We start from the raw sequence: 27,916 nt of genomic DNA on the forward strand, positions 1-27,916 counted from the left end.
TACGCACTAGTGTGTGGGTGGTAAACTGCACCCCTAGGCCATAGGCTTCGAACAACAGTACTTCATTGAAAATATTATCTTTTGGTAAAATATAGCAGAGCCTGTAAAGAGATGACTCATAGCATTGTGTCCTTAGAACTGATGCCTCTATAGTTATGATAGCTCTAGTTAATACTCGGTAGACTCACAGTAACTGCATACGATCGCTTTCAACTTTAAACTCGCTATGAATGCCTTATTATAGTCAGTCAGAAATCATATTACCTTTGTTAGTAAATATGATAAAATACATTACCGTTCAAAAGTTTGGGGCCACTTAGAAATGTTCTTGTAAGAAAAGCAATTTTTTTGGTCCATTAAAATAACATCAAATTGATCAGAAATACAGTCGTGGCCAAAAGTTTTGAGAATGACACAAATATTAATTTTCACAAAGTCTGCTGCCTCAGTTTGTATGATGGCAATTTACATATACTCCAGAATGTTATAAAGAGTGATCAGATGAATTGCAATTAATTGCAAAGTCCCTCTTTGCAATGCAAATGAACTGAATCCCCCCAAAAAATTCTACTGCATTTCAGCCCTGCCACAAAAGGACCAGCTGACATCATGTCAGTGATTCTCTCGTTAACACAGGTGTGAGTGTTGACGAGGACAAGGCTGGAGATCACTCTGTCATGCTGATTGAGTTCGAATAACAGACTGGAAGCTTCAAAAGGAGGGTGGTGCTTGGAATCATTGTTCTTCCTCTGTCAACCATGATTACCTGCAAGGAAACACGTGCTGTCATCATTGCTTTGCACAAAAAGAGCTTCACAGGCAAGGATATTGCTGCCAGTAAGATTGCACCTAAATTAACCATTTATCGGATCATCAAAAACTTCAAGGAGAGCGGTTCAATTGTTGTGAAAAAGGCTTCAGGGCGCCCAAGAAAGTCCAGCAAGTGCCAGGACCGTCTCCTAAAGTTGATTCAGCTGCGGGATCGGGGCACCACCAGTACAGAGCTTGCTCAGGAATGGCAGCAGGCAGGTGTGAGTGCATCTGCACGCACAGTGAGGCAAAGACTTTTGGAGGATGGCCTGGTGTCAAGAAGGGCAGCAAAGAAGCCACTTCTCTCCAGGAAAAACATCAGGGACATACTGATATTCTGCAAAAGGTACAGGGATTGGACTGCTGAGGACTGGGGTAAAGTCATTTTCTCTGATGAATCCCCTTTACGATTGTTTGGGGCATCCGGAAAAAAGCTAGTCCGGAGAATACAAGTTGAGCGCAACCATCAGTCCTGTGTCATGCCAATAGTAAAGCATCCTGACACCATTCATGTGTGGGGGTTGCTTCTCAGCTTTTGCCTAAGAACACAGCCATGAATAAAGAATGGTACCAACACATCCTCCGAGAACAACTTCTCCCAACCATCCAGGAACAGTTTGGTTGAGATGAACAAAGCCTTTTCCAGCATGATGAAGTGGCTCGGGGAACAAAACATCGATATTTTGGGTCCATGGCAAGGAAACTCCCCAGACCTTAATCCTATTGAGAACTTGTGGTCAATCTTCAAGAGGCGGGTGGACAAACAAAACCACACAAATTCTGACAAACTCCAAGCATTGATTATGCAAGAATGGGCCACCATCAGTCAGGATGTGGCCCAGAAGTTAATTGACAGCATGCCAGGGCGGATTGCAGAGGTCTTGAAAAAGAAGGGTCAACACTGCAAATATTTACTCTTTGAATCAACATCATGTAATTGTCAGTATAAGCCTTTGACACTTATGTAATTGTAATTATACTTCAGTATTCCATAGTAACATCTGACAAAAATATCTAAAGACACTGAAGCAGCAAACTTTGTGAAAATGTATATTTGTGTCATTCTCAAAACCTTTGGCCAGGACTGTACAGTGTAGACATTGTTAATGTTGTAAATGACTACTGTAGCTGGAAACGGCAGATTTTTATGGAATATCTACATAGGCATACAGAGGCCCATTGTCAGCAACCATGATTCCTGTGTTCCAATGGCATGTTGTGTTAGCTAATCCAAGTTAATCATTTTAAAAGGCTAATTGATCATTAGAAAACCCTTTTGCAATTATGTTAGCACAGCTGAAAACTGTTGTTCTGATTAAAGAATCAATACAACTGGCCTTCTTTAGACTCGTTGAGTATCTGGAGTATCAGCATTTGTGGGTTTAATTACAGGCTCCAAATGCCCAGAAACAAAGAACTTTCTTCTGAAACTCATCAGTCTACTCTTGTTCTGAGAAATGAAGGCTATTCCATGCGAGAAATTGCCAAGAAACTGAAGATCTCGTACAACGCTGTGTACTACTCTCTTCATAGAACAGGGCAACTTGGCTCTAACCAGAATAGAAAGAGGAGTGGGAGGCCCCAGTGCACAACTGAGCAAAATGACTACTATTTCAGGCAGAGTTCCTCCTTCCGGTGTCTGTGTTCTTTTGCCTATCTTAATATTTTATTTTTATTGGCCAGTCTGAGATATGGCTTTTTCTTTGCACTCTACCTAGAAGGCCAGCATCCCTTAGTCGCCTCTTCACTGTTGACGTTGAGACTGATGTCTTGCGGGTACTATTTAATGAGTCTAGTCAACAGGCAGTGATTTATGGGATTTGATATGAAACATGCAATTGAACCCATAAGTGTATGAATGTGTTTTAGTGTCAGTTTGAGTCCGGGATTGGAACCAAAGCTTTTATGGAGGAACTTTGAATTTCAGAGAGTTGGCTAATGTTGGACCAGAGCTAGCTAGCTAGCTAATAAGCTTGTGTCTGCAGAGCTGCACCAGAATTAAAAACTGATTTGACCTTTTTGTAGTTAATAAATCCAACTTGAAACATAATAACTTCTAGTATCCTCAATTAACTAGTATTGAAAACGTTAATCCATTCTTCTGTTATTACAAATCTCTCCCTAATTTCTGAATCACGCTTGTGAAATCAGTAGGCTTCACGCACACACAGGTCGCCTACATGGGGCAGGTAGCCTACACGCACACACACTGGCAAAGATTTTCAGCTGGCAGACAGACACTGGAATACGTTTCTGAGTGACAGAGGGAGGGCTTTGTTCCGTTTTTTTGTGGGACTGAAAAAAATGCCCAGAACGTAAAGGAACGTTATTAACTGGTTCCCATTCTTATAAAATAATGGTTCTCTTCCGGAACAGTATAGATCACTTTCGTTCCTGGTTCTGATTCTGTTCCTCAAAAAATTGCGTTATTTTCCGGTTTTCTGTTCTGCTCCCTGAACAGGTTCCAACCCCTGGTTTGAGTTGGTAATGAGATTTGTCAGATGTGTCATGCTGGTTATGTAGATGTGTTAGTGTTAAAGGTCAGGTGACAGGTCATGACCAGATCATACCCCACCCTTTGACCTCCCTGACAGCTGACCTCTCACCATTGATCCGTAGAGCATCGTCCCTCCAGGCAGACATGTTTGTGTGTGTGTGTATGTGTTCACAAGTATAGTGCCTACAGTGTATGTGTGTATACAGTAGTGCATGTGTACACGTGTACTGGTGTGTGTTTCTGTGGGATTGCAAGATTGCGTGCCTACAGTGTTTGTATACAGTGTATTCGTAACGTATTCTGACCCTTTGACTTTTTCTACATTTTGTTATGTTACAGCCTTATTCTAGAATGGATAAAATCTATGATTTTCCCTAATCAATCTACACAAAATATCACATAATGACACATTTTTGCAAATGTGTTAAAAATAAAAAGCAGAAATACCTTGTTTACACAACTATTCAGAGCCTTTCCTATGACACTAGAAATGCCATTGATCATCATTGAGATGTTTCTAAAACTTCCACCTGTGGTAAATTCAATTGATTGAACATGATTTGGAAAGGCACACACCTGTCTATATAAGGTCCCACAGTTCACAGTGCATGTCAGAGCAAAAACCAAGCCTTGAGGTCGAAGGAATCGTCCATATAGCTCTGAGACAGAATTGTGTGGAGGCACAGATCTGGAGAAGGGTATCAAAACCTTTCAGCATTGAAGGTCCCCAAGAACACAGTGGCCTCCATCATTCTTAAATGGAAGAAGTTTGGAACCACCAAGACTCTTCCTAGAGCTGGCTGCCGGGCCAAACTTAAGCAATCGGGGGAAAAGGGCCTTGGTCAGGGAGGTAACCAAGAACCCACCAATCAGGCCAATATGGTAGAGTGGAACCCGCCAAGACAACTCAGGAGTGGCTTCGGGACAAGTCTCTGAATGTCCTTGAGTGGCCCAGCCAGAGCCCGGACTTGAACTCGTTCGAACATCTCTAGAGAGACCTGAAAATAGCTGTGCTGTGGCACTCCCCATCAAACCTGACAGAGCTTGAGAGGATCTGCAGAGAAGAATGGGAGAAACTCCCCAAATACAGGTGTGACAAGCTTGTAGCGTCATACACAAGACTTGAGGCTGTAATCACTTCCAAAGGTGCTTCAACAACGTACTGAGTAAAGGGTCTGAAAACTTATGTAAATGTAATATTTCCGTTTTTTATTTTTAATACATTTGCAAAAATGTCTAAAAACCTGTTTTTGCTTTGTCATTATGGGGTATTGTGTGTAGATTGATGAGGAAAAAAGCAATTTCATCCATTTTAGAATAAGGCTGTAACGTGACAAAATGTGGAAAAAGTCAAGGGGTCTGAGTACTTTCCGAATCCACTGTATGTGCGTGTGTAAACATTTGTACGGGTGTACATGTGTGTGCGTGGATGTGTGTCTGCATGTACACAATACGCTTACAGAACCCCAGCAACCAAACACCCTGTCCCACAGGAACTATTGAACATGTCAACAGTCGCCTAATTGACACACTGGACGTTTAGCATGGATGGGCCTCCTCATTTTCCACCTGCTTACATGTATCCCACTCCACATGTAAGTGGATTTAGTATTGTCTGAAGTTAAAGCAGTGAGATATAGCTAGACGATTAATCAGTTATTGAATTCAAGCCAGGTTCTATCCCCAGCTCTCGGACTAGAGATCCTCAGGGTTTGGCTGGTTGGACATCTAGCCTTGAGAGTTTTGATGACATCGTCCTCGAGGGGCTTTGGGTTGTATTGATCTTAACAGGCGAAGGAGGGATGGGGGCGTCACAGGGAAGGCTAGAGGGCGGAGAAATCAATGGGGTTGTGCTGCTAATTCAGTTGCGTTGGTCAGATGTGTGTGTGTGTGTGTGTGTGTGTGTGTGTGTGTGTGTGTGTGTGTGTGTGTGTGTGTGTGTGTGTGTGTGTGTGTGTGTGTTCTAGTCTTAGTCTAGTCTTTGCTTAGCATCAGGGGAGTTGACTTAGTAGCTCATACTCTCACTGCTATTTAGCTCATTGTAAAATGTAAACTGAGTCATTCTCTGTCCTGTGCAGTATGTCTCATCTTCCCCTCACTCTCATCTTCTTATCCTGCCAACAACAGAAGTGAATATTTCCTTACCTCAACAATGTTACAACAGAGGTGGATTACGAGACTGTTGATCACTTCTGTCTTTTACTGCCTATCTATACACTTTACACATTCTACTTTCATTTGGATCCAGTTATCACTAGTATATTCTGTTATATATATTTTTATGGGATTTGGCTTGTTACAATACAATATGTGCCTGGCTGATTCAGTCTCTCTCTCTCTCTCTCTCTCTCTCTCTCTCTCTCTCTCTTTCTCTCTCTCTTTAACGCCCACAGCTTCACTGAGCACACGTCATCTCTCTTTCATTCTCCAATCTCTTTCACCGTATTCCCTATATTTTCCTGTTCTTTCACTGACTCACACTCCTAATGTGTTTGCCTTTTGGTGCCGTCACACGCGCGCACATGCACGCACGCACACACGCGCACGCACACACACACACACACACAGTCTTGTATCGCTAATCTTGTGAAGACACACAATTCAGTCCCATTCAAAATCCTATTTTCCCTCACCCCAACCCTAAACCTAACTTTTACCCTAACCCGTACTATTACCCTTACCCTAACCTTAACCCTAACCCTAACCTTAACCCAAAAACCTAACCTTGACCCTAACCCTAAACCTAACCTTAGCTCCTAAACCTAACACTAAAACTAACCTGAGCTCCTAACCCTTAACATAATTCTAACACTAATTCTAACCTTAACCCTAAACCCCCTAGAAATAGTGTTTGACCTCGTAGGGACCAACAAAATATCCCCAGTTGGTCAAATTTTTGTTTGTTTCCTATTCTTGTGGGGACTTCTGGTCCACACACACACACACACACACACACACACACACACACACACACACACACACACACACACACACACACACACACACACACACACACACACACACACACACACACACACACACACACACACACACACACACACACACACAATCTATTCGAGGCAATTACATCAATATCAAATATTCATTACCTGTTGTAAAGTGGTTGCTGGGGTCTCTAACCCATGTTGGCCAGGCAATCGAGCAGCAGTCCCCGAGCTCCGCTGACAGCAAGATCAATGGCACATTGTGAATGTCGTCCAGGATTCCATTCCAGCTCTAACTGCCTAACATAAAAGAGCCCTGAGGCTGCCATCTTGGCTCAAAGCCACTGGTGCTTAAGGCCCCGGTTTCCCAGTTTCCTCGCCCCTTTGGGGAAACCCATGGGGAAATCACCAGTCAAATGTAGGATATGTACATCTCCTCTGAAATGTAGGCCAGGTAATAAAAACGGTGGATATGCAGTATCTGGTGGTGTTTAGACACAGACCTTTTAGTAGAAAGTGACACCCTATCCCCAGCGGCAGCTCTTTGAAAAATATGGATGTCGCCATTGTGTGTGGGTGTGTGTCATAAAATAAAGCCATTGCTTTCTCTGCATTGATTCTTTCATGTTGCTGTTTATATAGAAGTTGACATTTACTTTGCGATGCACAATGGCGAGATGGGAGACGTTGGCCTCGGGTGGCTTGATACAGTGGTTTTTATGAGGAGCTTTGAGGGATGTTTTCTATTATATAGAGTTGTTGTGGCCTGACCGATGCTCTCTCTCTTCGTCTGTATGTGTGTGTATTCTTTATCTGAGGGAGATGACCAGGAAAGGGGGGATACCTAGTCAGTTGTATAACTGAATGCCTTCAACTGAAATGTCTTCCGCATTTAACCCAACCCCTCTGAATCAGTGGTGATGGGGGGCTGCCTTAATCGCCCGGGGAACATTGGGTTAACTGCCTTGCTCAGGGGCAGAAGGACAGATTTTCTTTACCTTGTCAGCTCGTGGATTCGATCCAGCAACCTTTCGGTTACTGGCCCAACGCTCTAAGGCTTTAGTGTACTCACTGACACTCCCTACTCAATGACATTCACTCTGGTTCCCTTCAGTGGGACTTTGTTCGATACACAAGGCAAAGGTAACTCTGTACCCGGAGTCATTGTGTGTTTCAGCCCGGCACAAAAACACCTGATACAACTGGTTTGAACAAGACAGGCCTACTCATTCAGCTACTCTGTGTTTGACCCTCTTTGCTTTGTGTGTGTGTGTGTGTTTGTTTGCGCACGTGTGCATGTGTGTGTCTGTGTCCGTGTCTGTTTCAGATGTGGGGTTTAACTAACACACTCTTCCTGTGTTGCGTTTATTATGTGTTTGACGTTTTTTTGCTGTGTGTGTGTGTGCGTGTGTGCGCGCGTGTGTGTGTGTGTGTGTTTGACACACTATTTGCTAATGTGTGTGTTTCAGGCCTGGTGAAGCTGGGAATCCACTGTGTCACGTGTCAGAAAGTGGCCGTCAAGATCGTCAACAGGGAGAAACTCAGCGAGTCTGTCCTCATGAAGGTAAGACCAGGGGCATGACACTACATGTTACAATGGAGAGCCATAAGGCCTTTGTTGTTGTTAGTGTAGTAAAAGAGGGTAATATGACTTCCTGTTACTGTAGTAGAGAGAGTAGCGTGTTGTCCTGCGGTAAAAGATATGCCCTCCTAACCTTTCATAGCTCTTTATCTTTGTGTCTCGGTGTATGTGTCTCGGTGTATGTGTGTGTGTGTGTGTGTGTGTGTGTGTGTGTGTGTGTGTGTGTGTGTGTGTGTGTTTCTGTGTGCATCTTTGTGTCAGTGTGTGAGTATTGGGGCCTAAGACTGACAACATATGTTGAGCAACTTATTCTGCATTTCTTCATTAGACCAGTCCTCATCAATAGCCAGACTAGACTTTGCTTCTCTGCAATAATAAGCCCTTATGGTGGAGTATACCATGGGAGTTAGGAGAATGGAGCAGGCCTTAATCTGATCTAGTATAATTACCCTTCATGGGATGCAGCATATTCTCTATCTCAGGAAAACACGCTGAAGCATCTCATTGGGATGTAATTGGATCGTGGGCAGATTACATTTGAATGGGGTGCAGCACATACGTACAGCATGCTGTATGTGCTCTCACATGCACACACGCACACACCACACACACGCACAGGATGAGATCATCATGACACACTTAGCACGCACGAACGCTGGCACACACACACACACACACACACACACACACACACACACACACACACACACACACACACACACACACACACACACACACACACACACACTTCAGTAGTGCCAACACTTCAATAGAGTGAGATAGATGGTGTACCAGTGCAGGAGGTTAGTGTGGTGCTTGGCACTATCACACTGCTTTGTCCACCGCATAGAGAAAGGGTTACAGGCAGCCATGGGTGACAAATGTTCTTAATAAAAAACACCCTGGCTGGTGTGTGTGTGTGTGTGTGTGTGTGTGTGTGTGTGTGTGTGTGTGTGTGTGTGTGTGTGTGTGTGTGTGTGTGTGTGTGTGTGTGTGTGTGTGTGTGGACTAAATATCATGACTCCAGTGGGCCCACTAGGAATGGGGGAGATTTTCTGTTGACAAAGCACATGCTTTACTTTCCCTCATTCCCATGGTCACCCCTCAGTAGGGCAGTTAAACATGTGTGTGGTTTGTCAGTCTGCGCAGGAGTGTCTAGGTTGCTGTGCACATGCGTGTGTGCACTGTGCACTAACCAAGGCAGTGGAAAGAAAGAGTGGAGTTTGGTAAGATGTGAGTGTGTGTGTGTGTGTGTGTGTGTGTGTGTGTGTGTGTGTGTGTGTGTGTGTGTGTGTGTGTGTGTGTGTATACAGTAATATTGTAAATAAAAAATATATGAAATAATTTGTGAAAGTGCAAACACACTCTTGCCCTCTCATATGGTGTGTACGGTGTGTGTACAGTGTGTACAGTGTGTGTGTGTGTGTGTGCAGTTAGCATGGCAGCAGTCAGCTAAACGGGCCATTTCAGAGCTGCTGCCTCTCCTTTCCGCTGATGTTGTTTTTTCAGCCTAATGAGAGAACAAGTGGGATGGAGAGAATGGGAGAAAAGAGGGGACCATTACTCCACCCATCAGGCCTACTCAAACACTTTAACCCTCTCACTCTTCATTTCCACGGCCTTGGTTTGGTTGGGTAATGGGTCGTTAACTCTGATTAGGGTGTGTGTGTGTGTGTGTGTGTGTGTGTGTGTGTGTGTGTGTGTGTGTGTGTGTGTGTGTGTGTGTGTGTGTGTGTGTGTCTGAAGTTAGTTTGAGTTGAATTACACATTTTCCCTCATTCTATCAGGCTTTATATTTCAAATGTGTTCAAATCTTTCTTTCCTCTCTTTCTCTCTCTCTCTCTCTCTCTCGCTCTCTCTCACTATATATATATATATTTCTCTCTCTCTCTTTCTCTCTCTCTCTACTCTGCCAGTCTCAACATCTGAGGGGCGTGTTGTCATAGGAACAGGGAGTGATTGGCTTTGAAAAGGGGAGGGGAGAAAATGACGTCTTCCCAGCATGAGTTATTGGCCGTCTGTCTTTCCCCCTACACAATGCAGATCCACCAGACAACACACCACACGCGCACTCCGGGACAACAACATGTTTAAAACATATTCCCTTCCTCTGTTGTCTCGCCTCAAAACTCATTCGTACTTTGGCATTTTCAAAAGGTTTGATTTTCAACGCAAAGTGTACTCCTGAATCCTGATGTGTTTCTTTGTTTAAAAGGCTGTTGCCGCAGGTACACTAGATCTGTTTTTTCATCTTTTCAGTTTGTTATTGTGTGTGTGTGTGTGTGTGTGTGTGCACGCGTACACGTGCGCATGTCTTTCTACCCCTCATTCCGTACTCCCCTGGTCTCTAACTTATTTTCCTTCTCTCCCTTCATCGAAAATGAAAGACAAAACCTATTTCTTGTCTACTCTCTCTCATGTTGGGACTAACACTGTTCTCCATCCCTCCTTCCTCTTTGTTTGTCTCACTCATCTCTCTCCATCTCTCTCTGGCTTCTGTAGCAGTATTAGCATGGCATTTGCATGTGTTTCTGCATTTTGCGTATGTGTGCGTGTGGTCCTAGACTGCTGAAGTCAGTCTGAGCACACACAGACCAGCGACTTGACATTTAGAGACCGGAGGAGACGAGAGGTTGCAGAGCCAGAGTACACCACCTACATCCTCTCCAGCACCCTCCTGTGTTAATGATGTCATCCCTGGCATTTAGACTAAGAATATCGAGTGAGAATCATTGGAAATGATACAACATAACTGTAGTCACATGTTCTATATATTTACAATCATCTAATCTCACTCCATATTACAACTTCCTACTCTGCTCTATGGATATAGCTATACTATAATGCAGCCAGGTCACACCAAATCCACTGCAGTACGTTTTTCCAGGTCCCCAGGGACGTCGGGAGATGCCTTGTGCATGCATGCAATGTCAATATCATCCACTAGGTGCAACGCGAGTGCTTGTTACCATCTAGTAGACTCGCGTTAGGGTGTTGTAGATGGGGATAGAGGAAGGGTTTAAAATGTGAGCTACAACTCTGAGGATTGTGGGTTCAATCCCAGTTCTGGGCACTTGTTTTTAGTTTTTCTTTTTTTCAGTTTGAACCCTTTCCCAAACCTTAACCCTTACCTTAATCACTCCGAATTAATGCCTAAACTTAACTGTCAAGTTTTTTTGGTTTGAACCCTATCCCAAACCTTATTGAAATTGTTTTTATTTTACCTTTATTTAACTAGGCAAGTAAGTAAATTCTTATTTCACAATGACAGCCTACACCGGCCAAACCAGGACAACGCTGGGCCTATTGTGCGCCATCTATGGGACTCCCAATCACGGCCGGATGTGATACAGCCTTAACCCTTACCTACTTTAACGTCACCCATAGATGTTTATCCACACCCGCCTGGACAAATATTGAATACTGAAGTGAGACCGTGAGATCTTGTTGTATAATGAATCTTCACTTCTCCTACAGTGACACAAGCTGTGGGGTTAGAACATACACAGAGGTGTGGATGTCCATTGATGTCCATTGATGTACAACACACGTGTGTGGGCACAGGCACACTGTACAGTGTGAATTGTATTTTATGTCTGTGAGTGTGTGTGTGTGGGTGTGTGTGTTTGTGTGTGTGTGTGTGCGCCTGTGTGTGTGTCGTCCCAGGCTCAGCAAGGGGTATGGCATCCAGAATTTAGTCCTAAGGGAACATTTAGCATTTGTAAGCCAGGGAGATGGTGGAGATGGGAGGGAGGGAGAGGGAGACAGTCAAGGTGGTAGGGGTGGATGGAGTGTGGCGAATGGAGGGATGGTGGCAGGGATGAGGAGAGGGGGGCTAGCGGCTGTTAGAGGACCTCCTGGTGAGACCAGATAAGTGTAGAAAATATGTCATGATGGCAGGAAATTGGTTGTGAGACGGGGGGGGGGGGGGTTATGTGTAAAATATAAACTCAGCAAAAAAATAAACGTCCCTTTTTCAGGACCCTGTCTTTCAAAGATAATTCATAAAAATCCAAATAACTTCACAGGTCTTCATTGTAAAGGGTTCAAACACAGTTTCCCATGCTTGTTCAATGAACCATAAACAATTAATGAACATGCACCTGTGGAACGGTCGTTAAGACACTAACAGCTTACAGACGGTAGGCAATTAAGGTCACAGTTATGAAAACTTAGGACACTAAAGAGGACTTTCTACTGACTCTGAAAAATACCAAAAGAAAGATGCCCAGGGTCCCTGCTTATCTGCGTGAACATGCCTTAGGCAAGGAGGCATGAGGACTGAGGATGTTGCCAAGGCAATAAATTGCAATGTCCGTACTGTGAGACGCCTAAGACAGCGCTACAGGGAAACAGGACAGACAGCTGATCGTCCTCGCAGTGTCAGACCACGTGTAACAACACCTGCACAGGATCGGTACATTCGAACATCACACCTGCGGGACAGGTACAGGATAGCAACAACAACTGCCGAGTTACACCAGGAACGCACAATCCCTCCATCAGTGCTCAGGCTGTCCGCAATAGGCTGAGAGAGGCTGGACGGAGGGCTTGTAGGCCTGTTGTAAGGCAGGTCCTCACCAGACATCACCGGCAACAACGTCGCCTATGGGCACAAACCCACCGTTGCTGGACCAGACAGGACTGGCAAAAAGTGCTCTTCACTGACGAGTCGCGGTTTTGTCTCACCGGGAGTGATGGTTGGATTCGCGTTTATCGTCGAAGGAATGACTGTTACACCGAGGCATGTACTCTGGAGCGGGATCTATTTGGAGGTGGAGGGTCCGTCATGGTCTGGGGGCGGTGAGTCACAGGATCATCGGACTGAGATTGTTGTCATTGCAGGCAATCTCAATGCTGTGTGTTACAGGGAAGACATCCTCCTCCCTCATGTGGTACCCTTCCTGCAGGTTCATCCTGACATGACCCTCCACCATGACAATGCCACCAGCCATACTGCTCGTTCTGTGCGTGATTTCCTGCAAGACAGGAATGTCAGTGTTCTGCCATGGCCAGCGAAGAGCCCGGATCTCAATCCCATTGAGCACGTCTGGGACCTGTTGGATTGGAGGGTGAGGGCTAGGGCCATTCCCCCCCCAGAAATGTCTGGGAACTTGCAGGTGCCTTGGTGGAAGAGTGGGGTAACATCTCACAGCAAGAACTGGCAAATCTGGTGCAGTCCATGAGGAGGAGATGCACTGCAGAAGTTAATGCAGCTGATGGCCACACCAGATACTGACTGTTACCTTTTTTTTACCCCCTTTGTTCATGGACACATTATTCCATTTCTGTTAGTCACATGTCTGTGGAACTTGTTCAGTTTATGTCTCAGTTGTTGAATCTTGTTATGTTCATACAAATATTTACACATGTTAAGTTTGCTGAAAATAAACGCAGTTGACAGTGAGAGGACATTTGTTTTTTTGCTGAGTTTAATAGGAGAAGCCACTGTCGAGGTTTTCTTGATCTTGGTCTTAACGTCTCTTGCTTGACTAGAATCATTTCATCTCTGCTCTCAACGAGTGGCTGACTTAGTTAACCTCTTGGGGCTAGGTGGGACGCTAGCGTGCCACCTGTGGTGCACTCCATCAACAGCAGGTGCATTTCAAGAGCGGCAAATTTGAATCCAAATAAATGTCAAAATTCAAATTTTTCAAAAATACAACTATGTTACACCATTTGAAAGATAAACATCTCCTTAATCTAACCACGTTTTACGATTTCAAAAAGGTTTTACGGCGAAAGCATAAATTTAGAGTATGTTAGGACAGTACATTTACAAGAGTTGTGTGTAATGTTTTGTCAATTCAAAGACAGGGTCACCAAAACCATAAAACCAGCTAAAATGATACACTAACCTTTTACAATCTCCATCAGATGACACTCCTAGGACATTATGTTAGACAATGCATGCATTTTTAGTTCTATCAAGTTCATATTTATATACAAAAACAGCGTTTTACTATGGCATTGATGTTGAGGAAATCGTTTCCCTCCAATAACCGGCAGTCAAGTCAGCGTCACAAATTAAATAATTAAAATTAGAAAACATTGGTAAAATATTATATTGTCATTTAAAGAATTATAGATTTACATCTTTTGAACGCAATCAACTTGCCAGATTTAAAAATAACCTTACTGGGAAATCACACTTTGCAATAATCTGAGCACTGTGCCCAGAAAAATACGCGTTGCGATACAGACTAGACGTCATGTTGGGGAGATCTAAAATCGAAAATACTATGTAAATAATCCATTACCTTTGATTCTCTTCATCAGATGTCACTTCCAGGTATCACAGGTCCATAACGAATGTAGTTTTGTTCAAAAAAGCTCATCATTTATGTCCAAAAATCTCCGTCTCGTTAGCACATGATGTAAGCCAGCCGGACTTCTCGTCATGAACGAGGGGAAAAAATATATTTCCGTTCGTTCAAACATGTCAAACGTTGTATAGCATAAATCATTAGGGCCTTTTTAACCAGAACATGAATAATATTCAAGGTGGACGAATGCATAGCCTTTTATAACGTATTGGAACGAGGGTACCCAACATGAAGTAGCGCGCCAGGTGTCTAATGGGACATCACCGTTCCATGGCTCTTGTTCGGTCAGATCTCCCTCCAGAAGACTCAAAACACTTTGTAAAGGCTGGTGACATCTAGTGGAAGCAATAGGAAGTGCCAAAATATTCCTAAACCCCTGTGTTTTTCAATGGGAGAGGTTTAAATGTCAATACAACACATCAGGTATCCACTTCCTGTCAGAAAATGTCTCAGGGTTTTGCCTGCCAAATGAGTTCTGTTATACTCACAGACACCATTCAAACAGTTTTGGAAACTTTAGAGTGTTTTCTATCCATATATAATAAGTATATGCATATTCTAGTTACTGGGTAGGATTAGTAACCAGATTAAATCGGGTACATTTTTTTTATCCAGACGTGCAAATGCTGCCCCCTAGACCCAACAGGTTAATGGTGTCCATACTTAGTTAATTGTGTTGATACTACTGAGTACTTTTTTTACACACTGTGTGTGTGTTTGTGTGTGCGTATGTATGTGACTGTTTATATGCATTTACAGCTTAGTGAGTCTATATCGTGTTTGTGCGTGCGTGTATACATGTGTGCGAGCATGCTTGTGCGTGTCTATGTTTGAGCCCTTGAGAGCGAGAGAGATGGCGCTGGTGGAGGGGGGTGTTACCGGGTGAGGAGGCTAAAGAGAAAAAGGGGGATAAAATTAAAGAATACAGATTGCAATCCGCCACAGAGAGAGCATCTGCCCTTTCTTGATGAATCACAGCTGACCTTAATCTGCTTACCCTGACATCGCCATGACAGCACCATCACTTCCCCTTCTCTCTTTCTCTCTCTCTCTCTCTCTCTCTCTTTCTTGCTCTCTCTCTCTCTCTCTCTCTCTCTCTCTCTCTCTCTCTCTCTCTCTCTCTCTCTCTGTCTCTCTCTCTCTTCCTCAATTAAATTCAATTTGAAAGGCTTTATTGGCATGGAAACGTGTTTACATTGCCAAAGTAAGTGAAATAGATAATAAACAAAAGTGAAATAAACACAAAAATTCCAAAGGACTGGAGTCATTTCAAATGTCTTATGGCATTTACAATGTCTCTATTCCTTTGGAACTCTCTCTCTCTCCTCTCTCTCTCTCTCGTGCTTTCTCTCCCCATCTTTCTCTATCTCTCTGAACCCCCCCCCCCTCTATTTCTTTCTATTTTTCTCTATTTTTCTTGCTCTCTCGCTGTATGATTATGCTATAATGTATTCTGTGTAATGTAGTCATCATCATTGCAGCTGGGAACAGGGGAGACGCTCAGCTAGCTATTTCTCAGCCCGTCACCTCCAGAACTCTCATATGAGAATGAATGGCCTTCATATGCTCTCTCCCCAGCCCTGGCTAGTTATCATTTACATACCACGAGGAGACCTTGGAGTTACAGAGTGCAGACTAACTCTATGAGTCTTTTTTATTTCATATACAGTATTTGCATAGATACGCTTTGATTGGAAACTAGATGGAAACATACGAGTCAAACCATTGTTACTAATAAACAATCTAAAGCTTTCAACGAGGTACTCAATTCAATCCAATCCTCAAATCAACTTTAAGTAATTAATAAGTAATTGTTAAACATGACACTATGTAGTGACAATCATAATATGGTGGTCTCCTATCTGAATGAGTGTGGCGTGACTGCATCAATTACCCAGTATTCCCAATGTGTACGCAGAACATCCTCCAGCCAACTCACATTACGCCAACACAGCACGACTCTGCTTACAGTTCTCAGCTCCAGACTCATTCAGGCTCCTTCAAAACTAAAAACAGTCAAACATCCCATCCCCTCTCTCATTCTCTCTCTACTCCTACAGTAGGCTGTCCTCTCAAAGCTCATTGGAGAAGGAGGTCCAGGGGAGGGACCTTGGATCCTCTCCTCCAATGTGCTTTGAGACAAATTGAGGAAACAAGAACTGAGGAAGCAAGGATTTGACAGCTCGTAACGTTTTCGGACACAGTCCTCGTTATCACAGCAACAGATGGTGGTTTGATTTCTGAGAGAATGTTCCAATTGACGTCCCTCTCCATGGCCCTGAGCTCCGTATTGCATTTCAATTAAAGTGGGATTTGGAAGAGCTGCGAACAAGCGGCTCCCAAATCAATCCTTATAATTCATTAAGAATGCTCAGCCCACGCAGAGCTAGGCCATTGATTGGTCAGGAGAGGCCGGATGGTGTGATTATTGGACGTGTGTGTGTGTGTGTGTGTGTGCGTGTGTGTGTGTGCGGGTGCTTGTGTGTTGTGTGTGTTTACCCCTGAGTAACTTTCAGAGGATGCAGAGAGATGAATGTCAGTCAGTTTGGCCTTCCTTGGACATCTTTGTGTGAGCGAGAGAGAGGGTGTGCGTGTGTAATCCTCTGCCGTAGGATAGCCTGTAGGATTATCTGGTTCATTCACACTGTGTCGACCGAGGAGCAGCTTGTTTGATTCAATGATGTATGGTGTTGAGGATCTGTGAAGGTGCTATTGACTCACCTTGAACCCACACACTCTTCAGCGTATGACCTTAGTCATTGTCTATCACACTGTAGAAGACTTCTCTGAAAGAGCAGAGCCATTGACACCACATCTCAATTATTCTGTAACTCAGGAGGAAGGCTTTCATCCATCTTGTCTCTCAACCCACCTACATCATACATACTACATCGTTAGTAGTCCTTACTAATGAACACATCACTGGTTCTCAGTGTATCTTTAATCTCTAGAGATCCTCACTAGTTTTATTACAGGGCTCTGTGTATCCTCTGACCACATGCCAATACACACACAGGCACACACACACAAACACAAAGTTTAGTTTTAGTTTAGTTTATTAATTCGACCATTTAAAAAAAACAAGCACACATAGAACTTGAAAAAGCCACACATGCACATGAGTAAAATCATTGAGGATAACACACAATAAAGTCTGGGACTTATTTCCATTGTGGTCCTCTTGAGACAAGATGAAGACAAACAAACACACACACTGAGGAATGATACTGCAGCAGACGCACAGCTGTTCAGGACCAGGTCCCTCTGTGGAGATGGTGAATGGATGGGTGAGCTGAGCTCGCTCATGGGTTCAGTATGACAGCAACATCAGTTGACGAAAACCTCTCCATACAGTGCCCTCGTTTATGGTGTGTGTGTGTGTGTGTGTGTGTGCGCACGTGTGTTTCTGTGTGCGTGTGTGTGCAAATGCACATTTCATGAAGAGGGAGTTGGTGGGCTGTGTTAGGGAGATTACAGACTTCCTGTGGAAGAATTTTCCATTGATCCCAGTGCTCAGAACACTGCTAGTGGGAGAGAGGAAGAGCCTAAGCATTACCGATCTATTAACACATGTGAGACACTGATTGGAGTGTATGTGTGTGTGTTCGTGTGTATGTGTGTGTGTTCATGTGTGTGTGCATGTGTGAGTGTAAGAGAGCGAGCGAGAGAGAGAGAGAAATAATTAGAGAAAGGGAGAGTGAGGCTCCACATATTTTTGTGCGTACCATTATGCGTTCATTCATATGTATCCCTGTAATGTGTATGAGAGTGCATTGTGTATGGTTTTGCATATCTGTGTCTAGTTTTGCATATGGATTTTTTTCTTAATGACTTTGTGTTGGTGATAATGAACCTGTGTTAATCCCTCAGAGTTAATGCATAGACACAGTAGCTAAATCCCTGAGATAAGTGAGACCATTGGTGTTAATGGAGAGACCCTAAAATGGCGCCGGAGCAGAAGGCAGACGTTTTACCCTCAACGATTGTGTTTTTGACGTGCCCTCAACCGATTGTGTTTTTTTGTTTGTTTATCTGCGTTGTTTGTAACTTATTTTTTTACTCATTTTGTACATAATGTTGCCGCTACCGTCTCTTGTGAACGAAAATAACTTCTAGACATCAGGACAGCGATTACTCACCACGGACTAGCAGAATCCTTGTTCTTCTTTCACGACACTGATGAGCCCAAGGTGCAGGATATACGGCTCCCTCGGGAACAGGCCTCGAGCCCCGTGATCTGCGTGAAGAGGAGGCGGAGAAAGAGAGGCTGGAGGTCGGGCTGCCTGCTGGGAAGGCGATCGAATAAACCTCCACTTCCCTCAATTCTGCAAGCAAATGTGCAATCTTTGGACAATAAAATCGCCGAGTTACGCTTAAGATTAACTACCAACAGGGACATTAAAAACTGTAACATCTTATGCGTCACAAAGTTGTGGCTGAATGACGACAACATCAACATACAGCTGGCTGGTTAAACGATGTACCGGCAGGATAGAACAGCGGCATCTGGTAAGACAAGGGGCGGCGGTCTATTTATTTTTGTAAACAACAGCTGGTGCACGATATCTAAGGAAGTGTCGAGCTATTGCTCGCCTGAGGTAGAGTTTCTCATGATAAGCTGTAGACCACGCTGCCTACCGAGAGTGTTTTCATCTGTACTCTTTGTAGATGTTTACATACCACCACAGTCAGAGGCTGGCACTAAGATAGCATTGAATGAGCTGTATTCTGCCATAAGCAAACAAGAAAACGCTCACCCAGAGGCGGCGCTCCTAGTAGCCGGAGACTTTAATGCAGGGAAACAGTTTTACCAAATTTCTATCAGCATGTTAAATGTGCAACCAGAGGGAAAATAACTCTGGACCACCTATACTCCACACACAGAGATGCATACAAAGCTCTCCCTCACCCTCCATTTGGCAAATCTGGCCATAATTCCATCCTCCTGATTCCTGCTTACAAGCAAAAATTAAAGCTGGAAGCACCAGTGACTAGATCAATAAAAACGTGGTCAGATGAAGCAGATGCTAAGCTACAGGACTGTTTTTCTAGCACAGACTGGAATATGTTCCGGGATTCCTCCAATGGCATTGAGGATTACACCACATCTGTCATTGGCTTCATCAATAAGTGCATCGATGACCCACAGTGACCGTACGTACATACCCCAACCAGACGCCATGGATTACAGGCATCATCCACACTGAGCTAAAGTCTAGAGCTGCCACTTTCAAGGAGCGGGACTCTAACCTGGAAGCTTATAAGAAATCCCGCAATGCCCTCCGATGAACCATCAAACAGGCAAAGCATCAATACAGGAGTAAGAGCTGCCCAGTGACACAAGACTACCAGACGAGCTGAACTACTTCCATGCTGGCTTCGAGGCAAATAACACTGAAACATGCATGAGAGCACCAGCTATACCGGAAGACAGTGTGATCACGCTCTCCACAGCCGATGTGAGTAAGACCTTTAGACAGGTCAACATTCACAAGGCCGCAGGGCCAGACAGATTACCAGGACATGTACTGCGAGCATGCGCTGACCAACTAGCAAGTGTCTTCACTGACATTTTCAACCTCTCCCTGTCTGAGTCTGTAATACCAACATGTTTGTACCGACTCCGTGAAGCACCATAGTGCCTGTGCCCAAGAACACTAAGGTAACCTGCCTGATCACCGACAACAACGAGACAGCCTATAGGGAGGAGGTCAGAGACCTGGCCATGTGGTGCCAGGACAACAACCTCTCCCTCAACGTGATCAAGACAAAGGAGATTATTGTGGACTACAGGAAAAAGGGGACCGAGCACGCCCCCATTCTCATCGATGGGGCTGCAGTGGAGCAGGTTGAGAGCTTGAAGTTCCTTGGTGTCCACATTACTAACAAACTAACATGGTCCAAGCACACCATGACAGTCATGAAGCGGGCACAACAAAACCTCAGGAGACTGACAAGATTTGGCATGGGTCCTCAGATCCTCAAAAGGTTCTACAGCTGCACCATCGAGAGCATCCTGACTGGTTGCATCACTGCCTGGTATGGCAACTTCTCGTTTTCCGACCGCAAGGCACTACAGAGGGTAGTGTGTACGGCCCAATACATCACTGGGGCCAAGCTTCCTGCCATCCAAGACCTTTATACCAGGCGGTGTCAGAGGAAGGCCCTGAAAATTGTCAAAGACTCCAGCCACCCTAGTCATAGACTGTTCTCTCTGCTACCGCACAGCAAGCAGTACCGGAGCACCAAGTCTAGGTCCAAGAGGCTTCTAAACAGCTTCTACCCCCAAGCCATAAGACTCCTGAACATCTAATCAAATGGCTACCCAGACTATTTGCATTGCTCCCCCCTCCCCTCCACTGCCAATCTCTGTTGTCATCTATGTATAGTCACTTTAATTAACTCTACCTACGTGTACATACTACCTCAACTAACCGGTGCCCCCGTACATTGATTCTGAACCGGCACCCCCTTGTATATATTGTTATTTTTATACTGATGCTCTTTAATTACCTGTTACTTTTATCTCTTATTCTTATCCGTATTTTTTGAAACTGCACTGTTTAGGGGCTTGCAAGTAAGCATTTCACTGTAAGGTCTACACCTGTTCTATACAGCGCATGTGACTAATACATTTTGATTTGATTTGACTGTAGAAACAGTAGTGCTTTATTAACACATTATTACCAGGGATTTGAAAAGGATCAGTGAATAGGATCAAGTAGCCTATGCCTACCTGGCAGTGATATCATGATGAGTTGCATCAATCCAGTGGGCATTTGTTTTGCCATCTCTGCAATTACATGAGCGCTACAGAAACATTGCTAACCAACGGTCTCTTGCTAGTGCCACCTACATTAAAATGGTAACTACACCCCAAAATCCTAATGTATTATTCATTTTTTCCAGACCTCCAAAGTGGTCTCCTGATGCGGTTTAACCTCTATGGGCTAGGTGGGACGCTAGCGTCCCCCCCGTGGTGCACTCCATCAACAGCAGGTGCATTTCAAGAGCGGCAAATTTGAATCCAAATAAATGTCAAAATTCAAATTTTTCAAACATACAACTATTTTACACCCTTTGAAAGATAAACATCTCCTTAATCTAACCACGTTTTACGATTTCAAAAAGGTTTTACGGCGAAAGCATAAATTTAGAGTATGTTAGGACAGTACATTTACAAGAGTTGTGTGTAATGTTTTGTCAATTCAAAGACAGGGTCACCAAAACCATAAAACCAGCTAAAATGATGCACTAACCTTTTACAATCTCCATCAGATGACACTCCTAGGACATTATGTTAGACAATGCATGCATTTTTAGTTCTATCAAGTTCATATTTATATCCAAAAACAGCGTTTTACTATGGCATTGATGTTGAGGAAATCGTTTCCCTCCAATAACCGGCAGTCAAGTCAACACCACAAATTAAATAATAAAAATTAGAAAACATTGGTAAAATATTATATTGTCATTTAAAGAATTATAGATTTACATCTCTTGAACGCAATCAACTTGCCAGATTTAAAAATAACCTTACTGGGAAATCACACTTTGCAATAATCTGAGCACTGCGCCCAGAAAAATACGCGTTGCGATACAGACTAGACGTCATGTTGGGGAGATCTAAAATCGAAAATACTATGTAAATAATCCATTACCTTTGATTCTCTTCATCAGATGTCACTTCCAGGTATCACAGGTCCATAACGAATGTAGTTTTGTTCAAAAAAGCTCATCATTTATGTCCAAAAATCTCCGTCTTGTTAGCACATGATCTAAGCCAGCCGGACTTCTCGTCATGAACGAGGGGAAAAAATATATTTACGTTCGTTCAAACATGTCAAACGTTGTATAGCATAAATCATTAGGGCCTTTTTTAACCAGAACATGAATAATATTCAAGGTGGACGAATGCATACTCTTTTATAACGTATTGGAACGAGGGTACCCAACATGAACTCGCGCGCCAGGTGTCTAATGGGACATCATCGTTCCATGGCTCTTGTTCGGTCAGATCTCCCTCCAGAAGACTCAAAACACTTTGTAAAGGCTGGTGACATCTAGTGGAAGCAATAGGAAGTGCCAAAATATTCCTCAGCCCCTGTGTTTTTCAATGGGATAGGTTTAAAGGTAATACAACACATCAGGTATCCACTTCCTGTCAGAAAATGTCTCAGGGTTTTGCCTGCCAAATGAGTTCTGTTATACTCACAGACACCATTCAAACAGTTTTAGAAACTTTAGAGTGTTTTCTATCCATATGTAATAAGTATATGCATATTCTAGTTACTGGGTAGGATTAGTAACCAGATTAAATCGGGTACATTTTTTTTTATCCAGCCGTGCAAATACTGCCCCCTAGCCCTAACAGGTTAAGCATTGTTGTGGAATTAGATCATCTAAACTATTAGATTTTTTTTTTAACTCTCATGCTGTCTCTGATTCATATATGATTCTGTTTTCACTGAATACTAACACAGTCTGTTCGGCTAATGATAGAGCTAGAGGGAGTGGAAAGAGAGGGACAAAGGATAGAGGGAATAGGGATAGAAAGAGGGAAGGATGCAGCGAGAGGGGAAGAGAGAACATCTGCACTCCTCCAGCTACTCTAAAGAAATGGTTATGATGCATGACGCACACAAACACACACGTACACACACACACACTCTCATATTCCTCACAGGGGGATGCCACTTGCGCTTTTGACGTACCCTGTCTCGTTAGCACTGATTAGCCCAATCATGAACTACATTCATCCTCAGCCAACTACACTACCCACAATTCCCTCTGGAAACCACAGGCCGTCTTAACCAATCAGAGCCTGAGATGCTGGGACTGGGACTTAGCCTACAATAGTCCATCAATCACATCTATTAGCCTGAGTAGCACATTGTTTTATAACAACTGATTATAATGGTGCGACTGATGGCGCAGACAGACATGGAAGTTCTGCTTATAGCTCCTAAGCAACTTTGCAGTCATTTGTTTTTTTTGTGTGTTATTTGTTACGTATCCCAGAACGTTTTTTTGTGTTATTACATACAGCCGGAAATAACTTTTAGATATCAGAGCGGCAGTAACTCACCAGCACTACGACCAGGAATACAGCTTTCCCGAATTGGATTCTTTGTTCGTACCCCCCAGGGCAATTTAACTTATCCAAGAGGCTACTCCAAGATGTAACCGGTGGAGAAGAGGTATTCGGGGTGGACATCTGGTCCGACCATCCACTGCTTCCAAGTATATTACTTGCTAATGTTCAGTCTCTGGCCAATAAAGTAGACGAGCTCAGGGCGAGGATCTCCTTCCAGAGAGTCATCAGGGACTGTAACATACTCTGTTTCACGGAATCATGGCTCTCTCAGATATACTGTCCCCGTCCATACAGCCAGCTGGGTTCTCAGTACATCGCGCACACAGGAATAAAGATCTCTCTGGGAAGAAGAAAGGCGGTGGTGTATGTTTCATGATTGACATCTCATTGTGTGATTGTGATAATATACAGAAACTTAAGTCCTTTTGTTCACCCGACCTAGAATACCTCACAATCAAATGCCGACCGTATTACCTCCCAAGATAATTATCTTCGGTTATAGTCACAGCCATGTATATTCCCCCTCAAGCCGATACCACAACGGCCCTCAAGGAACTACACTGGACATTATGCAAACTGGAAACCACATATCCTGAGGCTGCATTGATTTTAGCTGGGGATTTTAACAAAGCAAATTTGAGGAAAACACTACCGAAGTTCTATCAACACATTGACTGTACTGTAGTACTCACTCTGGAAAAACACCGACCACTGCTTCTCCCCCTTCCGGGATGCCTACACAGTCCTCCTCCGCCCTCCCTTCGGTAAATCTGATCATGACTCCATTTTGCTCCTCCCTTCCTATAGGCAGAAACTCAAACAGGAAGTACCCGTGCTAAGGTCTATTGAACTCTCGTCTGACCAATCGGAATCCATGCTTCAAGATTGTTTTGATCACGCGGACTGGGATATGTTCCGAGTAGCCTCTGAGAATAACATTGACGTATACACGGACATGGTGAATGAGTTCATCAGGAAGTGTATAGGGGATGTTGTTTCCACTGTGGCTATTAAAACCTTCCCAAACCAGAAACCGTGGATAGATGGCAGCATTCGCGCAAAACCGAAAGTGCAAACCACCGCATTTAACCATGGCAAGGTGACTGGGAATATGGTTCAACACAAACAGTGTAGTTATTCCCTCCGTAAGGCAATCAAACAGGCAAAATGCAAGTACAGAGACAAAGTGGAGTCGTAATTCAACGGCTCAGACATGAGACGTATGTGGCAGGGTCTACAGACAATAAAGGATTACAAAAGGAAAACCAGCCACGTTGCGGACACTGACGTCTTGCTCCCAGACAACACTTTCTTAGCCCGCTTTGAAGATAACACAGTTCCACTGACGCGGCCCACTCCCATGGACTGTGGGCTCTCGTTTTCCATGTCCGACGTGAGTAAGACATTTATGCGTGTTAACCCTCGCAAGGCTGCCAGCCCAGACAGCATCCCTAGCTCCATCCTTAGAGCATGCGCAGACCAGCTGGCTGGAGTGTTTATAGTCAGGCCGCACCCGCAGGGCTCCCCAGAGGGTGGGTCAGCCCAATGCATCACCAGGGGCACACTGCCTTTCCTCCAGGACATCTACAGCACCCGATGTCACAGGAAGGCCAAAAAGATCATCAAGGACATCAACCACCCGAGCCATGGCCTGTTCACACCACTATCATCCAGAAGGCGAGGTCAGTACAGGTGCATCAAAGCTGGGACCAAGAGACTGAATAACAGCTTCTACAGTTTCTTGCAAAAGTATTCATCCCCCTTGATGTTTTTCCTATTTTGTTGCATTACAACCTGTCATTTAATGGGTTTTTAATTTGGATTTCATGTAATGGACATTCACAAAATAGTCCAAATTGGTGAAGTGAAAAAAAAGTAAAAATTAAAAGGGGTGTGTGCATATGTATTCACCCCCTTTGCTATGAAGCCCCTAAATAACATCTGCTGCAGCCAATTGCCTTCAGAATTCACATAATTTGTTAGATTCCACACAGGTGGACTTTATTTAAGTGTCACATGATCTCAGTATATATACACCTGTTCTGAAAGGCCCCAGAGTCTGCAACACCACTAAGAAAGGGGCACCACTAAGCAAGCGGCACGATGAAGACCAAGGAGCTCTCCAAACAGGTCAGGGACAAAGTTGTGGAGAAGTACAGATCAGGGTTGAGTTATAAAAAAAAGAAACAAAACTGAACATCCCACGGAGCAACATTGAATCCATTATTAAAAAATGGAAAGAATATGGCACCACAACAAACCTGCCAAGAGAGGGCCACCCACCAAAACTCATGGACCAGGCAAGGAGGGCATTAATCAGAGAGGCAACAAAGAGACCAAAGATAAGCCTGAAGGAGATGCAAAGCTCCATAGTGGAGATTGGAGTATCTGTCCATAGGACCACTTTAAGCCGTACAGAGTTGGGCTTTACAGAAGAGTGGCCAGAAAAAAAGCCATTGCTTGAAGAAAGAAATAAGAAAACCCGTTTGGTGTTGGCCAAAAGGCATGTGGGAGAACCCCCAAACATATGGAAGAAGGTACTCTGGTCACATGAGACTAAAATGTAGCTTTTTGGCCATTAAGGAAAACGCTATCTCTGACGCAAACCAAACACCTCTCATCACCCCGAGAATACCATCCCCACAGTGAAGCATGGTGGTGGCAGCATCATGCTGTGGGGATGTTTTTCATCAGCAGGGACTGGGAAACTGGTCAAAATTGAAGGAACGATGGATGGTGGTAAATACAGGGAAATTCTTGAAGGGAACTGTTTCAGTCTTCCAGAGATTTGAGACTGGGACGGAGGTTCACCTTCCAGCAGGACAATGACCATAAGCATACTGCTAAAGCAACACTCAAGTGGTTTAAGAGGAAACATTTAAATGTATTGGAATGGCTTAGTCAAAGCCCAGACCTCAATCCAATTGAGAATCTGTGGTATTACTTAAAGATTACTGTACAGTAGCAGAACCCATCCAACTTGAAGGAGCTGGAGGAGTTTTGCCTTGACGAATGGGCAAAAATCCCAGTGTCTAGATGTGCCAAGCTTATAGAGACATACCCCAAGAAACTTGCAGCTGTAATTGCTGCAAAATATGGCTCTACAAAGTATTTACTTTAAGGGGGTGAATAGTTATGCACGCTCAAATTTTCTTTTTTGGGGGGCTTATTTCTTGTTTGTTTTACAACAAAAAATATTTTGCATCTTCAAAATGGTAGGCATGTTGTGTAAATCAAATGATACACACCCCCCAAAATCCATTTTAATTCCAGGTTCTAAGGCAACAAAATAGAAATGCCAAGGGGGTGAATACTTTCGCAAGCCCCTGTATCTAAAGGACGTTAGACTGTTAAATAGCCATCACTAGCCGGCTACCCCCCGGTTACCCAACCCTGCACTTTAGAGGCTGCTGCCCTATATACATAGACATGGAATCACTGGTCACTTTGATAATGTCAAGGGGTGAGTGTAGCTGGTGCATGGAAGTCAGGCACAGGAGAGCAGAGATGAGTGGACAAAGCACTTTACTTAGGCAATCATCTGAACAGAACGCAACCGCGTCACACAACAAATGCCCAAAGAACAAGTAAGGCAGCACAAAGTACAAAACCCAAGTACAAAGTACTGGCTGCCCCAAAGCACGGGTAATAAAACAAAAAACCCGGCGCTAACCAGCCGGAAGCGTGCCAACCTTGACAATAAACAATTTCACACACAGACATGTGGGGAACAGAGCTCTTTTTAGCATCCAAGGCATTGACAAAATAATTAACAACTAGCATGGTTGCTGTGGTAGTACTATGCCCAGGCCAAACCCTGATTGGTTTATATGAAAAATTCAATTATCAGATAAAAAGGAACAAAGTTGTACATTAACAAAGGATTCAAGAATCTTAGCTAAACAAGGTAGTCTTGAAATGGGGCGATAGTTGTCAAGATCATTTGTATCCCCACCCTTATGGAGTGGCAGCACATATGCAGATTTCCATGCTTTAGGAATACTTCCTGATAACCATGTTAAATAAAAAATGTGGGCTACTGAGCCAGCAATAAAGGGAGTTGCACACTTAAGCAGACCAGGATCCAAATGATCAGCCCCTGTGGATTTTTTTTTGTCTAATGTTAGCAAAGCATCCAGGACTTCTTTGTCAGTGAATTTCCAAAAAGAAAACTCCTGACCAGCATTTTCAGTATCATTCAATAGATTTTCACCATCAACATCCAAACTACGCTTTTCAAGAGCTGGCTTTGAAATACATTCAAATATATTGCCTGCAGAGATAAAAAGGTGATTAAATGCATTAATGATATCAATTTTGTCAGTAATAGGGCCAGAATCTAAATTAACTTACTTTCATTAATCTGATGACTGTTATTTATCTAATCAAATAACTATGTTTACTTGTCACCCGATTAAATTAGAACAATTAACTTATTAGGATTTCGGACACCATGAGTGCGGTTCTTTAAAGAGTTACCATCTCCCGAATTAAACTCCAAAGGGTTTTACCTATCACATCCATAAACAGTAAATGTATTAATCATAACCTTGTATCATATCATCATTCTGAACAGTCGTAACCTTGCATCTGCAAATACCTGAGCCTTACTTATGATGCAGTACTACACAAATAAATTGGTTTAATTATTTATTTACT

At 43.6% G+C, this 27,916-nt stretch overlaps 1 protein-coding gene across 4 annotated transcripts in view; it reads left to right on the forward strand.

The window, feature by feature from the left end:
• The window catches only part of LOC106587064 (serine/threonine-protein kinase BRSK2), a 200,425-nt gene that overhangs the window by 87,809 nt on the left and 84,700 nt on the right, over positions 1 to 27,916 (forward strand). For all 4 annotated transcript variants that reach the window (XM_014174956.2, XM_014174958.2, XM_014174960.2 and 1 more), the window contains exon 2: positions 7,722 to 7,816. In XM_014174956.2, the coding sequence (XP_014030431.1) occupies positions 7,722 to 7,816 (95 nt within the window). The remainder of the gene's footprint in view (positions 1 to 7,721; positions 7,817 to 27,916) is intronic.

This window comes from Salmo salar, chromosome ssa26 (genome assembly GCF_905237065.1).
Source record: "Salmo salar chromosome ssa26, Ssal_v3.1, whole genome shotgun sequence".
Lineage (NCBI taxonomy): Eukaryota > Metazoa > Chordata > Actinopteri > Salmoniformes > Salmonidae > Salmo > Salmo salar.